Source organism: Sceloporus undulatus, chromosome 1, assembly GCF_019175285.1.
Source record: "Sceloporus undulatus isolate JIND9_A2432 ecotype Alabama chromosome 1, SceUnd_v1.1, whole genome shotgun sequence".
Taxonomy (NCBI): Eukaryota; Metazoa; Chordata; class Lepidosauria; order Squamata; family Phrynosomatidae; genus Sceloporus; species Sceloporus undulatus.
The window spans coordinates 333,912,561-333,925,799 of NC_056522.1; the positions used below are offsets into that span (position 1 = coordinate 333,912,561).

The window sequence follows — 13,239 nt, forward strand, 5'->3', positions numbered from 1 at the left end:
TTTTAAAAAGTAACTTATTTGGTTCAGTTGTAGGTGTTGAGTTTGGTTAGGATATTGGCTGTGGTGTATCTGATGCCTTTGCCTCCCTCCTGACTTTTTCGTCTGTCTCCAGTTGTACTGCTGATTTGGAATCTTCCCATTCTCTGGCTGTCAGTGCTGTTTTCTGGTTTATTTTTATTTATTTTTTCAACTCTGTAGTGTAAACTACAACAGCATTCTGACATTTTGTCATCCTAGGCAATACAGTAACCATTTGGCTCATGGTACCAGTATTTAAGCCTGTCTCTGCTTCTCCACTGCTTTGGAGTTTTCCCATTCTCTTTCCCCATGGCTTTTTCCATTATGTAAATTTTTAAGCGTCTCTCTAAGTATTAGTGTTAGATCACCAAGCTAATATTCTATAACAATGCCAAGTTCTGATGTCTAGTACATCTTGTGTGAATCTTTCAGTTCTCTTTTGTTAGGGTTTTTAGAGTTCCTTCCCTTTGTCCTCATTTGTGAGCACCAATTAGAAGGGAAAGGTTCAGAATTCAGAATTATGAATACAGAATTCAGTCCCCAAATTTCTAATATTGTATTATGTTAAAACTGTAAAAACACAGTTTAGGCATCCAAAGAAAAGGAGCAGGCAAAATTACCAAGAGAATATGAACACAGCAAATATATGAGTCCTGAGTTTGAGTAATTTTTAATGTCTCACTTCCTGACATGCTAGAAATTTGGGGACTGGAGGAAAATTTCGTTGGGAGAGCAGAATTCCTATTTGGAGAGACAATGCTCTCATTTTGCCCACACCCAGAACTATATCCTGGATTAGACCTAACCACAGCTAACACCCCAGCCCACATCATTAGCATACATTCCAAATGAACAAAAATAGATCATTCACAAACCACACAATTGAATGGAGGGGGGAATCCCAGAAGAGAATGTAGCAGCATTTGGAAGGGGAAGAAACAAAAAGTGGTATTAAGTGAAAGAGAATTATCTAGCCCTGTTGACTGTCAAACCACAGCTTTAAATATATTATGCAAAAATATATATATCTGTGTTTAATTCATGGAGGATTAATATAGTAACAACAGTTCCGGATACTTAAATCAAACCTCCATATTCAAAGGCACTGTATCTGTGAATACTAGTAACTAGGAGAAAAGCAGTGTTATTCATTTCATATAATGGTTATAGGCTTCCAGGATGTATTTGGCTGGTCATTGTTGAAAACAAGGTGCTGGGCTAGGTAAACCTTTGGTCTGATCCAACAGAGCTCTTCTTATGTTGTTAATTAATGTGACTTCTGTGCATTTAATTAATTGCCATTAAGGCCATATTGCAGCATATTTTACTTCCTGCCTATGTTAGGTCATAATGTGCTGGACCATCACTGTTGTGTGTGTTAAGCTGATTCTAATATTTATTCAGTCAGCAGAAAGGACACATGCTGTGGTTTCTTAATGTACACTTTAAGCACCATACTAGGGAGTGCTGTATAATAATAGCAATAATTAATAGTCAGCCTCTTGCTGCTAGTACTGCTTATGACCCTTTTTGTGGTTTCAGGGTTCCAGTAACCTTGATCCTGATCATATATTTCCTTGCTTTGAAAGTTTCATTTCTTAGATGTTGCAAACATGATATTGCTGAATGAAACTGAAATGTTGAGGCCAGGTTTGTGGCATGGTATCTGATGGCTTCACGTTTGTTCAGGTCTCCAAGGACTAGCACCAATAAATGTGAAAGAGACAAACAGCAGATTGGCATACTTTTCCATTTCCACCAAGATGGAGGGAAAAATGCGCTAAATTAAGTCTAACCTTAAATGTATAATCTGTCCTTGGGAAGAAAAAAAGAGGGGGATATAGCATCTTCGAGCTCTCAGCATCCCTTACGAGAAAAAATTGGTTCTAAGGGTCTCTGATCTTGTGTTTTAGTAAAATAGAACTGCACGGCTGACTGACAGTTCTGATCTAAAGCATTTACGTTTAAGTTTTGATCTCTCTGCTTTTGATTAAAACTAATGAGCTCATTTAATTCAAAATGGGAATCTCTGATAAGAGAAATAAGGTTGATGTGATTGGATTAGAGGGGCAAATTAAACTCTTAGAGCAGAAGTTTGTGCTTATATAGTGTATTAAAAAGCTGTTGGCGTATTATGGCGTGTTAGATGATGAGAAAAATTTCATAGTAATTCATATTTAATCAGAAGAAATGAAAGTACTAAATATAACATGGCTGTGCTTTTCCCTCGAGTGATAAAGAGCTGTACATTTAAAATGACATGGAATTCATGCTCTCTAAAACAAAACAAAAAAAAATCTACAGTCTTAAGATAGACACTAAAGAAAGGGGCATTTTTGTTAGTGGATTAACAATCACAACAGAGTTGAAATGCCATAAGTATAAAATAAATCTGACTACATCAGAACAAGGTTTATTCACGTTACCATCAATATCATACGGCACTTTTAACAACAGGAACACTCTTGGCTAATAATGAGCAGTCCTCTTTCAAAGATGTTAGTAAAGCATTTCTTGTCAATTTAAACTCCTTAAAGAGAAATCTTTTTTATTGCCAATATGCTCTTGGAGGCTCGTTCCACAATTAATTATTTCAGGCAACAAAAGTGTGGTTGCATTTGATATGAAAATAAAAGCACTCAAGTATGTAGTCTCTCTACTCATTTTCAGGTGGATTAATGAGTGCTGCCATTATCTCTCTCTTGCTTCCAAACCATTTCCAACTCATATTTCACTGAAAGAGCACAGAGAGAAACAGACTGCAAATTGGTGTTAGAAGTTAGCACTATTATTATTTGAAGACTAGCCAAAGCTTTTTGACCAGCAGTCTTCTTCCAGGGCATTGAAGAAGGCCAAGACTTGTTGGGCAGGTTTCAAATAATAAGTGTTTTTTCTAGCACGAGCTTGAGCTCTTCCCCCCCCCCCCCGCTCTTTCTTGAATGTGTGTTGGATGTATATACTGCTTCTCCTCTCTACCTACAACTAAGTTTACTTTTTTAGTTATTTTCCCTATCACTATAGTGATAAATTTCATGCTGACCTAGGGATAAAGATTAAAAGTAGCTGTGGCTCACCATTATCTCAGCAGTAAGTACATGAGCAGCTTCCATGCCATTCATCATCTGGAGTGAGCACTGTTTCTGAAGGATATTGTGTTATGAAATACTTTTGTGATTAGCATAAACTGTTTTTAGTCGCCCAGCCATACCATAGTAGAGATTCAGCATAAGACATGAATGGGCTTCATTTAAGTGATTGAACCTTCTTTCCTCTGCATCTCCTCCATTGACATAAATAGATCTTGTGTTTCCAGATCCCTAAAGGACTGATACAACACGACAATTCACTTTCACATGACAAATAATCCAATGGAAGGTATACCCTAAACATTAAAACTGAGACATACACATTAGGCACAGAAAATTAGACATGTATTTGGGGTGTTGTCTGTGCTTGTAATCATGCTATTTTCAGATAAAATGAGGCATGTAGTTCAGAAGTCAGTCAAAATCTCAAAAGTTTTAAGAATGTTGGAACTACAAAAATATGTTAAGCAATAACCTATATCTTGCTTTATATGTAATGTTTCATGATAAGATGTGGCAAATTATGTATTATTGTTGTTATTGTTATTATTATTAATTCATAGCAGCCACAGAGAACACAATCTGAACTGGAGCTAGTGTACTGAAGATTGAATTGTTTCGTCCTTTCAGAGTTCATTTAAAAATCAGAAGTTATTTAGTTTCCTGTACATGTTGCCCTGTGGCAGATAGTTGCTTTCAGGAAGCAGTTTCTGGAAGGGAAGATAACTCTTCCTTTCCCCAGTCTTCTGCTGCCAATCCAATTCTCTTCTTCAGTTTTATTGGTGCAGGTGTAATTTCACAGTTGCAGTTAATGATAAAAAGCTGGGGGAGGGGTCTAGGTTCATGAACTGCCACTTTATAGCTAATGTTGACCTAAGCTAGTGCAATACTTTTTCCTATGTAAGAAGGGAAATTGACTTTGTAAAAATGAAATGATCTGCAAATTATTTTGTTATTTCTATTCTAGTGGAATCCACAAGCCCCAGTCTACTTACAACAGACAACAATCTAGAGCGTTCTTTTTTCATCCGGATGAAATCCACCCTGACTAAGCGAGGTGTACACATAAAATCTTCAGGATATAAGGTAAACTTTATTTTTGTCTTCTTTAAAAAGTTAGAATTTACTTTTCCTTTCAAAGAGGCATGTGGTGACTAAATATCTAGATTACTTAACCATATTTCTTACCACTGGAGGTCTGCTAAACTTGGTTAACACATACACAAAAACTCCACCACTTAAAAGCCTCCTTGACTAACTTGGACATTTAATCATTCAGATAAACAGAAATAATGGAGGGTACTCATACTTACTTGGGAGCAAGTTACACTGAACACAATGGGAATCATTTCTGAGTAAGCAGGCATACGATTTTACACATTGAGTCTCATTATCCAAAATGCTTAGGACCAGGCGTTTTGGATTGTGGATGTTGTTGATGTTGTTGTTGTTAATTTTGGAATGCTTATATATACACAATGAGATACCTTGGAGATGGGACCCAAGTCTAACCATGAAATTCATTTATGTTTCATACATACCTTATACAGATAGCCTGATGGTAATTTTGCACATAATATTTTAAAATAATGTTGTGCATATAACAAGGTTTCTATACACTGAACCATCAGAAAGCAAAGGTGCCATTATCTTAGCTACTCATATAGACAATTTTGGACTATGGAGTATTTTAGATTTTGGGATTCCAGGTACTCAACTCATAATGGAAAATCACCATTTGTTTGTCACTCCTATTTCTCTGGTCCATTGGAGCGAGATTTTGCATGTCAATGTAAATTTTTAAAGATTTCCTATATTTCCATCCTGCCCACAAAAATTATGGTATTTTTCTTTGATTAATTTATAATTAAAAACACTATAAGTAGAAGTGACTAAGGGAAATTGTGAGCTCACACTTGGTGGTAATAACAATATCCATTTTTTTCCAGATTAGCTAATGGCTACAAATAATCCTGGAATATACCCCTCTTAAAATGAATTTTAAAAGCTCATTGTTTGCTCCTAATCTTCCCAGAAAATTTGTAGCCCTCTGTTGCAATGATGGGCAGCTATTTTAAACATGTCCCGCTGTGCTGCCCATCGCTGCCACCACTGCTTCCATGTGATCAAAGGTGGCTGCCTCATTCTGATGCATGGCAGTGCCAGGCAGCATAGCAGGATGTCATATGAGCAGCCACCTGACATGATAACAGAGGGCCCCAGGTAATGGGGGTGTCAGAGTAGCTCCTTGAGTATCCTGGTCTCTGCAATCTCAACCCAAGAAAACAAATTAGGGTTGAGTAGAGAGGCATCCATGGTGCAGAAAAGGCCAGGTTTAAGTGAAGAGAAGTTCAGGACTTGGAGAGAAATCAGGACAGTAGTTCAGGATTTAGTGTAGAATCAGTGTATCTTGCTAAATCAACACCTTTGTAGGTTGGTTTACCAACATGTTTACTCATTGTTTTTGTTGCTTTCAAAACATTTCTAACTTATGGTGACCCTAAGGTGAGCCTATCAGGGTACTGTTGTTTATTTCAAGATCTGTTCAGCAGGGGTTTACCATTGCCATCCTCTAAGGCAAGGAGAGACTAGGGGGCAGTACAGACTGGCACTTTGTGCCAGCCTGACTGCATGCTAGAGCTGAACTAGGGCTGAGCGTTTACATGCTCAAAGCCCTAGTTCTGTTGCACATGCACCATTATGGGGTGCACCATAATGACATACAGGTGGTGCAGCATCCAAACAGCACTGGCTAGAAGGAGCATCATCATGGCGTGTGAGCGCCACTATGGAGCTCTTTTCAGGAAGCTGCTTGCAGCAGTTTCTTTTTGCTCCCAAGAGAGAGCAAACATTACGCTCATACCAAAAGAAGCTAAAGATAAATCAGAGATGTCAAATTACAGGCCCATTTCCCTCCTGAATGTGGACTATAAAATTCTAACATCAATTTTGGCTAATAGATTTAAAAACGTTCTAAAAGAATACATTAATTATGACCAAACGGGTTTCTTACCATCGCGATATCTGAAAGACAACATCAGGACAGCCTTAATTTCAAACAGACAGAGGAGCTTATCACTCAGCCTAAATAACCCGGCTTACCTCATCCAAATTGAAGCCTAAATTGGGAGGCAGCTGAGTCCTACCGCAACGATTTTGCCGCTGAAACCACCAGGTCAGTACAGCCCACTGCATCCCGGGTCCTAGGTGAGCTGCGGCAGCCATTTTTTCAAGTTGGAAAGCTCTTGGCTTCGAAATAAGGCTGCCGGAGCTCACCTGGGACCCAGGATGCAGCCGGGCTGTAGTCGCCCAGCAGCTTCGGTGGCAAAATCCTTGCGGTAGGACCCAGTTGCCTCCCGATTTAGGCTTCAGTTCGGATGAGGTAAACCGGGGTTATTTAGGCTGTGTGATAAGGTCCAAAATTACTTTATTGCCATGCTTCACAGTATCTTATGTGCATTGGCTATTGTATTCTCAAGAACACATTTCTGGCTTTCAGTTCAGGCTCTGATAGGATAAGAAAATGTCTTGGGTTTTTTGGCCATTGTGGAAGCATCCAGTCTAAGAAGACACTAAGGAGATTTTGTTTTAACCATTTGTCTCTTATGTAGAAGATCTAAATAGGTTGTTAATTACCGTGTCCAAAAGTTGGAAATAAGCTAGATCACATAGTGGTTATACACACAGTTTGTTTTTCTCTCAGTCAAAATATGAAGAATTCTTTTAGAAAGAATCTTTCAGCTGTAATGCTCAAAAGGAATCCCTCCTCCCCCCCCTCATAAAAACTTGGTCTTCATGTTTTTTAACAGCTAATTCTAATCATGGTGTATTGTGCTGAAAAGAAAGAAAATTGTTGATTTAATAAGCTGAATAAAAACTACAAATGCAAATGTTCAATCACAGGCAGCCAACCAAATATTCAGTTATGGAGACTGAAATGTGATTAATTTCTTCCCTATAAATCAATTTCCACTTACAGAAATAATTTTGAAATATGTGAGCTCATAAAATTGAAAAATGTTTAAAGTTCCAAAAAATGTTTTCACAAATGAACTATTATGCACTGAATTTAATTTTGTGTAGTACTGATCTTGTAGCATACTAAAACTAGATTGTACATCTCCATGGCATTTGTAGGGATGATTTTTACAGAATGATGTAATGACTAGTGTTCCAATTTATCACATTCCTAAACTTGCAAAAAGGACAAATGAGTTACTTTACTGGAGTGAACGAAAGGCCAGGTATGGTATTTCATGGTGAGTGGGATGTCATTGTAAGCTGGGGACAAGATCCAAAGACCGATCACTGAATATAATCAGAACTAAACTGCAAATAGCAATATACTTAAGGAGCATATGTTGCTGCTATTTTCTTCTTTATTTGCACAGATTTAATTTATAACAAGTATTTATAGCAAATACTTCATTCACTTTTGAAAAGAGAATGGTGACTTTGGCAAATGTACATATTATATAAACTCATATGCATAACTTTTTCACTACAGCTCCCAGTCAGTTAGCATGGTCAATGGCTTTTCCAAGCTTTCTCCATACCAAATGAGTTATTCAGAGATATAATTCATCTTGATGAACTGTCATGAATGATTTCATCCATAAACTGCCCTTGCTTTCCACCTGAACCAGAAATATGTCTTAAACACTCATCTGCTGCAATATATATATATATATATATATATATATGTGTGTGTGTGTGTGTGTGTGTGTGTGTGTATTATTTATATCCCAACACAAATGTATGGTTGTATCAAAGGGAATTTCAGCGTGTGTTAATTGTCATGGAATCAGAAACACCTGCTGAAATGCCAGCTTCTACACAATCGTTAAAAGTACTGTGCTGGCCAAATGGCTGTAATAAAGTTGTTGTTGTTGTTGTTATAAAAGTACAGACTCCAGTTTTCACTCCGGCAATTTATTTTATTTTATTTTATGAAGTCAGCATAATACACTAAATAAGCCTCTTCCAATAGTCCGCAACCAGTAAGGTTACTGTGGGATGGAACCACTTGTCCAGTTGGTTTAAGGCAGCTTCTTTTTTAATTGTCAACAGTGCTACTGAGTGACTTTAAGTCAGGGGTAGGCAACCTGCGGCCCGGATGCGGCCCGGCGAGGCCTTGGGACCGGCCCCAGCCTGGTCCTGCCGCCGATTGCCACCAGGGCCTCTGGCGTCTCGCGCGAGGGGCATGGTGGGGCAATTGTCTATAGAAGCCTCAGAAACATGCATTTATCTTAACATTTTTTAAAAAATCAGCAAATTTTTTCACATGTCCTCCATTTTTTATTTAAAAAGTGCCCTCCATTTGAAATTTTGTCCTACATTTGCCCCGGTTTATTTATTTATTTAATTTTTTTTAACACTTTCACATGACAATAATCCAATGGAAGGTATACTAAACATAAAACTGAGACATACACATTAGGCACAGAAAATTAGACATGTATTTGGGGTGTTGTCTGTGCTTGTAATCATGCTATTTCAGATAAAATGAGGCATGTAGTTCAGAAGCAGTCAAAACTCAAAAGTTTTAAGAAGGTTGGAACTACAAAAATATGTTAAGCAATAACCTATATCTTGCTTTATATGTAAGTTTCATGATAAGATGTGGCAAATATATTATTGTTGTTATTGTTATTATTAATCAAGCAGCCACAGAGAACACAATCTGAACTGGAGCTAGTGTACTGAAGATTGAATTGTTTCGTCCTTCAGAGTTCATTTAAAAATCAGAAGTTATTAGTTTCCTGTACATGTTGCCCTGTGGGCAGATAGTTGCTTTCAGGAAGCAGTTTCTGAAGGGAAGATAACTCTTCCTTTCCCCAGTCTCTGCTGCCAATCCAATTCTCTTCTCAGTTTATTGGTGCAGGTGTAATTTCACAGTTGCAGTTAATGATAAAAAGCGGGGGAGGGGTCTAGGTTCATGAACTGCCACTTTATAGCTAATGTTGACCTAAGCTAGTGCAATACTTTTTCCTATGTAAGAAGGGAAATGACTTTGTAAAATGAAATGATCTGCAAATTATTTTGTTATTTCTATTCTAGTGGAATCCCACAAGCCCCAGTCTACTTACAACAGACAACAATCTAGAGCGTTCTTTTTTCATCGGATGAAATCCACCCTGACTAAGCGAGGTGTACACATAAAATCTTCAGGATATAGGTAACTTATTTTTGTCTTCTTTAAAAAGTTAGAATTTACTTTTCCTTTCAAGAGGCATGGTGGTACTAAATATCTAGATTACTTAACCATATTTCTTACCACTGGAGGTCTGCTAACTTGGTTAACACATACACAAAAACTCCACCACTTAAAAGCCTCCTTGACTAACTGGACATTTAATCATTCAGATAAACAGAAATAATGGAGGGTACTCATACTTACTTGGGAGCAAGTTACACTGAACACAATGGAACATTTCTGAGTAAGCAGGCATAGATTTTACACATTGAGTCTCATTATCCAAAAGCTTAGGACCACCGTTTTGGATTGTGGATGTTGGTTGATGTTGTTGTTGTTAATTTTGGAATGCTTATATATACACAATGAGATACCTGGAGATGGGACCCAAGTTAACCATGAAATTCATTTATGTTTCATACATACCTTATACAGATAGCCTGATGGTAATTTTGCATATAATATTTAAAAATAATGTTGTGCATATAACAAGGTTTCATACACTGAACCATCAGAAAGCAAGGTCCATTATCTTAGCTACCAATAGACAATTTGGACTATGGAGTATTTTAGATTTTGGGATTCCAGGTACTCAACTCATAAGGAAAATCACCATTTGTTTGTCACTCCTATTTCTCTGGCCATTGGAGCGAGATTTGCATGTTCAATGTAAATTTTTAAAGATTTCCTATTTCCATCCTGCCCACAAAAATTATGGTATTTTTTTGATTAATTTATAATTAAAACACTATAAGTAGAAGTGACTAAGGGAAATGTGAGCTCACACGTGTGGTGAATAACAATATCCATTTTTTTCCAGATTAGCTAATGGCTACAAATAATCCTGGAATATACCCTCTTAAAATGAATTTTAAAAGCTCATTGTTTGCTCCTAATCTTCCAGAAAATTTGTAGCCCTCTGTTGCAAGATGGGCAGCTATTTTAAACATGTCCCGCTGTGCTGCCCTCGCTGCCACCACGCTTCCATGTGATCAAAGGTGGCTGCCTCATTCTGATGCATGGCAGTGCCAGGCAGCATAGCAGGATGTCATATGAGCAGCCACCTGACATGAACAGAGGGCCCAGGTAATGGGGTGTCAGAGTAGCTCCTTGAGTACCTGGTCTCTGCAATCTCAACCCAAGAAAACAAATAGGGTGTAGTAGAGAGGCATCCATGGTGCAGAAAAGGCCAGGTTAGTGAAGAGAAGTTCAGGACTTGGAGAGAAATCAGGACAGTAGTTCAGGATTTAGTGTAGAATCAGTGTATCTTGCAAATCAACACCTTTGTAGGTTGGTTTACCAACATGTTTACTCATTGTTTTTGTTGCTTCAAAACATTTCTAACTTATGGTGACCCTAAGGTGAGCTATCAGGTACTGTTGTTTATTTCAAGATCTGTTCAGCAGGGGTTTACCATTGCCATCCCTAAGGCAAGGAGAGACTAGGGGGCAGTACAGACTGGCACTTTGTGCCAGCCTGACTGCATGCTAGAGCTGAACTAGGGGAGCGTTACATGCTCAAAGCCCTAGTTCTGTTGCACATGCCCCATTATGGGGTGCACCATAATGACATACAGGTGGTGCAGCATCCAAACAGCACTGGCTAGAAGGAGCATCATCATGGCGTGTGAGCGCCACTAGGAGCTCTTTTCAGGAAGCTGCTTGCAGCAGTTTCTTTTTGCTCCAAGAGAGAGCAAACATTACGCTCATACCAAAGAAGCTAAAGATAAATCAGAGATGTCAAATTACAGCCCATTTCCTCCTGAATGTGGACTATAAAATTCTACATCAATTTTGGCTAATAGATTTAAAAACGTCTAAAAGAATACATTAATTATGACCAAACGGGTTCTTACCATCGCGATATCTGAAAGACAACATCAGGACAGCCTTAATTTCAAACAGACAGAGGAGCTTATCACTCAGCCTAAAACCCGGCTTACCTCATCCAAATTGAAGCCTAAATTGGGAGGCAGCTGAGTCCTACGCAACGATTTTGCCGCTGAAACCACAGGTCAGTACAGCCACTGCACCGGGTCCAGGTGAGCTGCGGCAGCCATTTTTTCAAGTTGGAAAGCTCTTGGCTTCGAAATAAGGCTGCCGGAGCTCACCTGGGACCCAGGATGCAGCCGGGCTGTAGTCGCCCAGCAGCTTCGGTGGCAAATCCTTCGCGGTAGGACCCAGTTGCCTCCCGATTTAGGCTTCAGTTCGGATGAGGTAAACCGGGGTTATTTAGGCTGTGTGATAAGGTCCAAAATTACTTTATTGCCATGCTTCACAGTATCTTAGTGCATTGGCTATTGTATTCTCAAGAACACATTTCGGCTTTCAGTTCAGGCTCTGATAGATAAGAAAAGTCTTGGGTTTTTTGGCCATGTGGAAGCATCCAGTCTAAGAAGACACTAAGAGATTTTGTTTTAACCATTGTTCTTATGTAGAAGATCTAAATAGGTTGTTATTACCGTGTCCAAAGTTGGAAATAAGCTAGATCACATAGTGGTTATACACCAGTTTGTTTTTCTCTCAGTCAAAATATGAAGATTCTTTTAGAAAGAATCTTTCAGCTGTAATGCTCAAAAGGAATCCCTCCTCCCCCCTCATAAAACTTGGTCTTCATGTTTTTAACAGCTAATCTAATCATGGTGTATTGTGCTGAAAAGAAAGAAAATGTTGATTTAATAAGCTGAATAAAAATACAAATGCAAATGTTCAATCACAGGCAGCCAACCAAATATTCAGTTAGGAGACTGAAATGTGATTAATTTCTTCCCTATAAATCAATTTCCACTTACAGAAATAATTTTGAAATATGTGAGCTCATAAAATTGAAAATGTTTAAAGTTCCAAAAAATGTTTTCACAAATGAACTATTATGCACTGAATTTAATTTGTGTAGTACTGATCTGTAGCTACTAAAACTAGATTGTACATCCATGGCATTTGTAGGGATGATTTTTACAGAATGATGTAATGACTAGTGTTCCAATTTATCCATTCCTAAACTTGCAAAAAGGACAAATGAGTTACTTTACTGGAGTGAACGAAAGGCCAGGTAGGTATTTCATGGTGAGTGGGATGTCATTGTAAGCTGGGGACAAGATCCAAAGACCGATCACTGAATATAATCAGAACTAAACTGCAAATAGCAATATACTTAAGGAGCATATGTGGCTGCTATTTTCTTCTTATTTGCACAGATTAATTTATAACAAGTATTTATAGCAAATACTTCATTCACTTTGAAAAGAGAATGGTGACTTTGGCAAATGTACATATTATAAACTCATATGCATAACTTTTCACTACAGCTCCCAGTCAGTTAGCATGTCAATGGCTTTCCAAGCTTTCTCCACCAAATGAGTTATTCAGAGATATAATTCATCTTGATGAACTGTCATGAATGATTTCATCCATAAACTGCCCTGCTTTCCACCGAACCAGAAATATGTCTTAAACACTCATCTGTGCTGCAATATATATATATATATATATGTGTGTGTTGTGTGTGTGTGTGTGTGTGTGTGATTATTTATATCCCAACACAATGTATGTTTGTATCAAAGGGAATTTCAGCGTGTGTTAATTGTCAGGAATCAAACACCTGCTGAAATGCCAGCTTCTACACAATCGTTAAAAGTACTGTGCTGGCAAATGGCTGTAATAAAGTTGTTGTTTTGTTGTTTATAAAAGTACGACTCCAGTTTTCACTCCGGCAATTATTTTATTTTATTTTATGAAGTCAGCATAATACACTAAATAAGCCTCTTCCAATAGTCCGCAACCAGTAAGTTACTGTGGGATGGAACCACTTGTCCAGTTGGTTTAAGGCAGCTTCTTTTTTAATGTCAACAGTGCTACTGAGTGACTTTAAGTCAGGGGTAGGCAACCTGCGGCCCGGATGCGGCCCGGCGAGGCCTTGGGACCGCCCCAGCCGGGTCCG

At 38.2% G+C, this 13,239-nt stretch overlaps 1 protein-coding gene across 2 annotated transcripts in view; it reads left to right on the top strand.

Moving 5' to 3' along the window:
- Window positions 1-13,239, top strand: part of NPAS3 (neuronal PAS domain protein 3) — a 952,772-nt gene that overhangs the window by 877,212 nt on the left and 62,321 nt on the right. For both annotated transcript variants that reach the window (XM_042477645.1, XM_042477653.1), the window contains one exon: window positions 4,072-4,190. In XM_042477645.1, coding sequence (XP_042333579.1) covers window positions 4,072-4,190 — 119 coding nt within the window. The remainder of the gene's footprint in view (window positions 1-4,071; window positions 4,191-13,239) is intronic.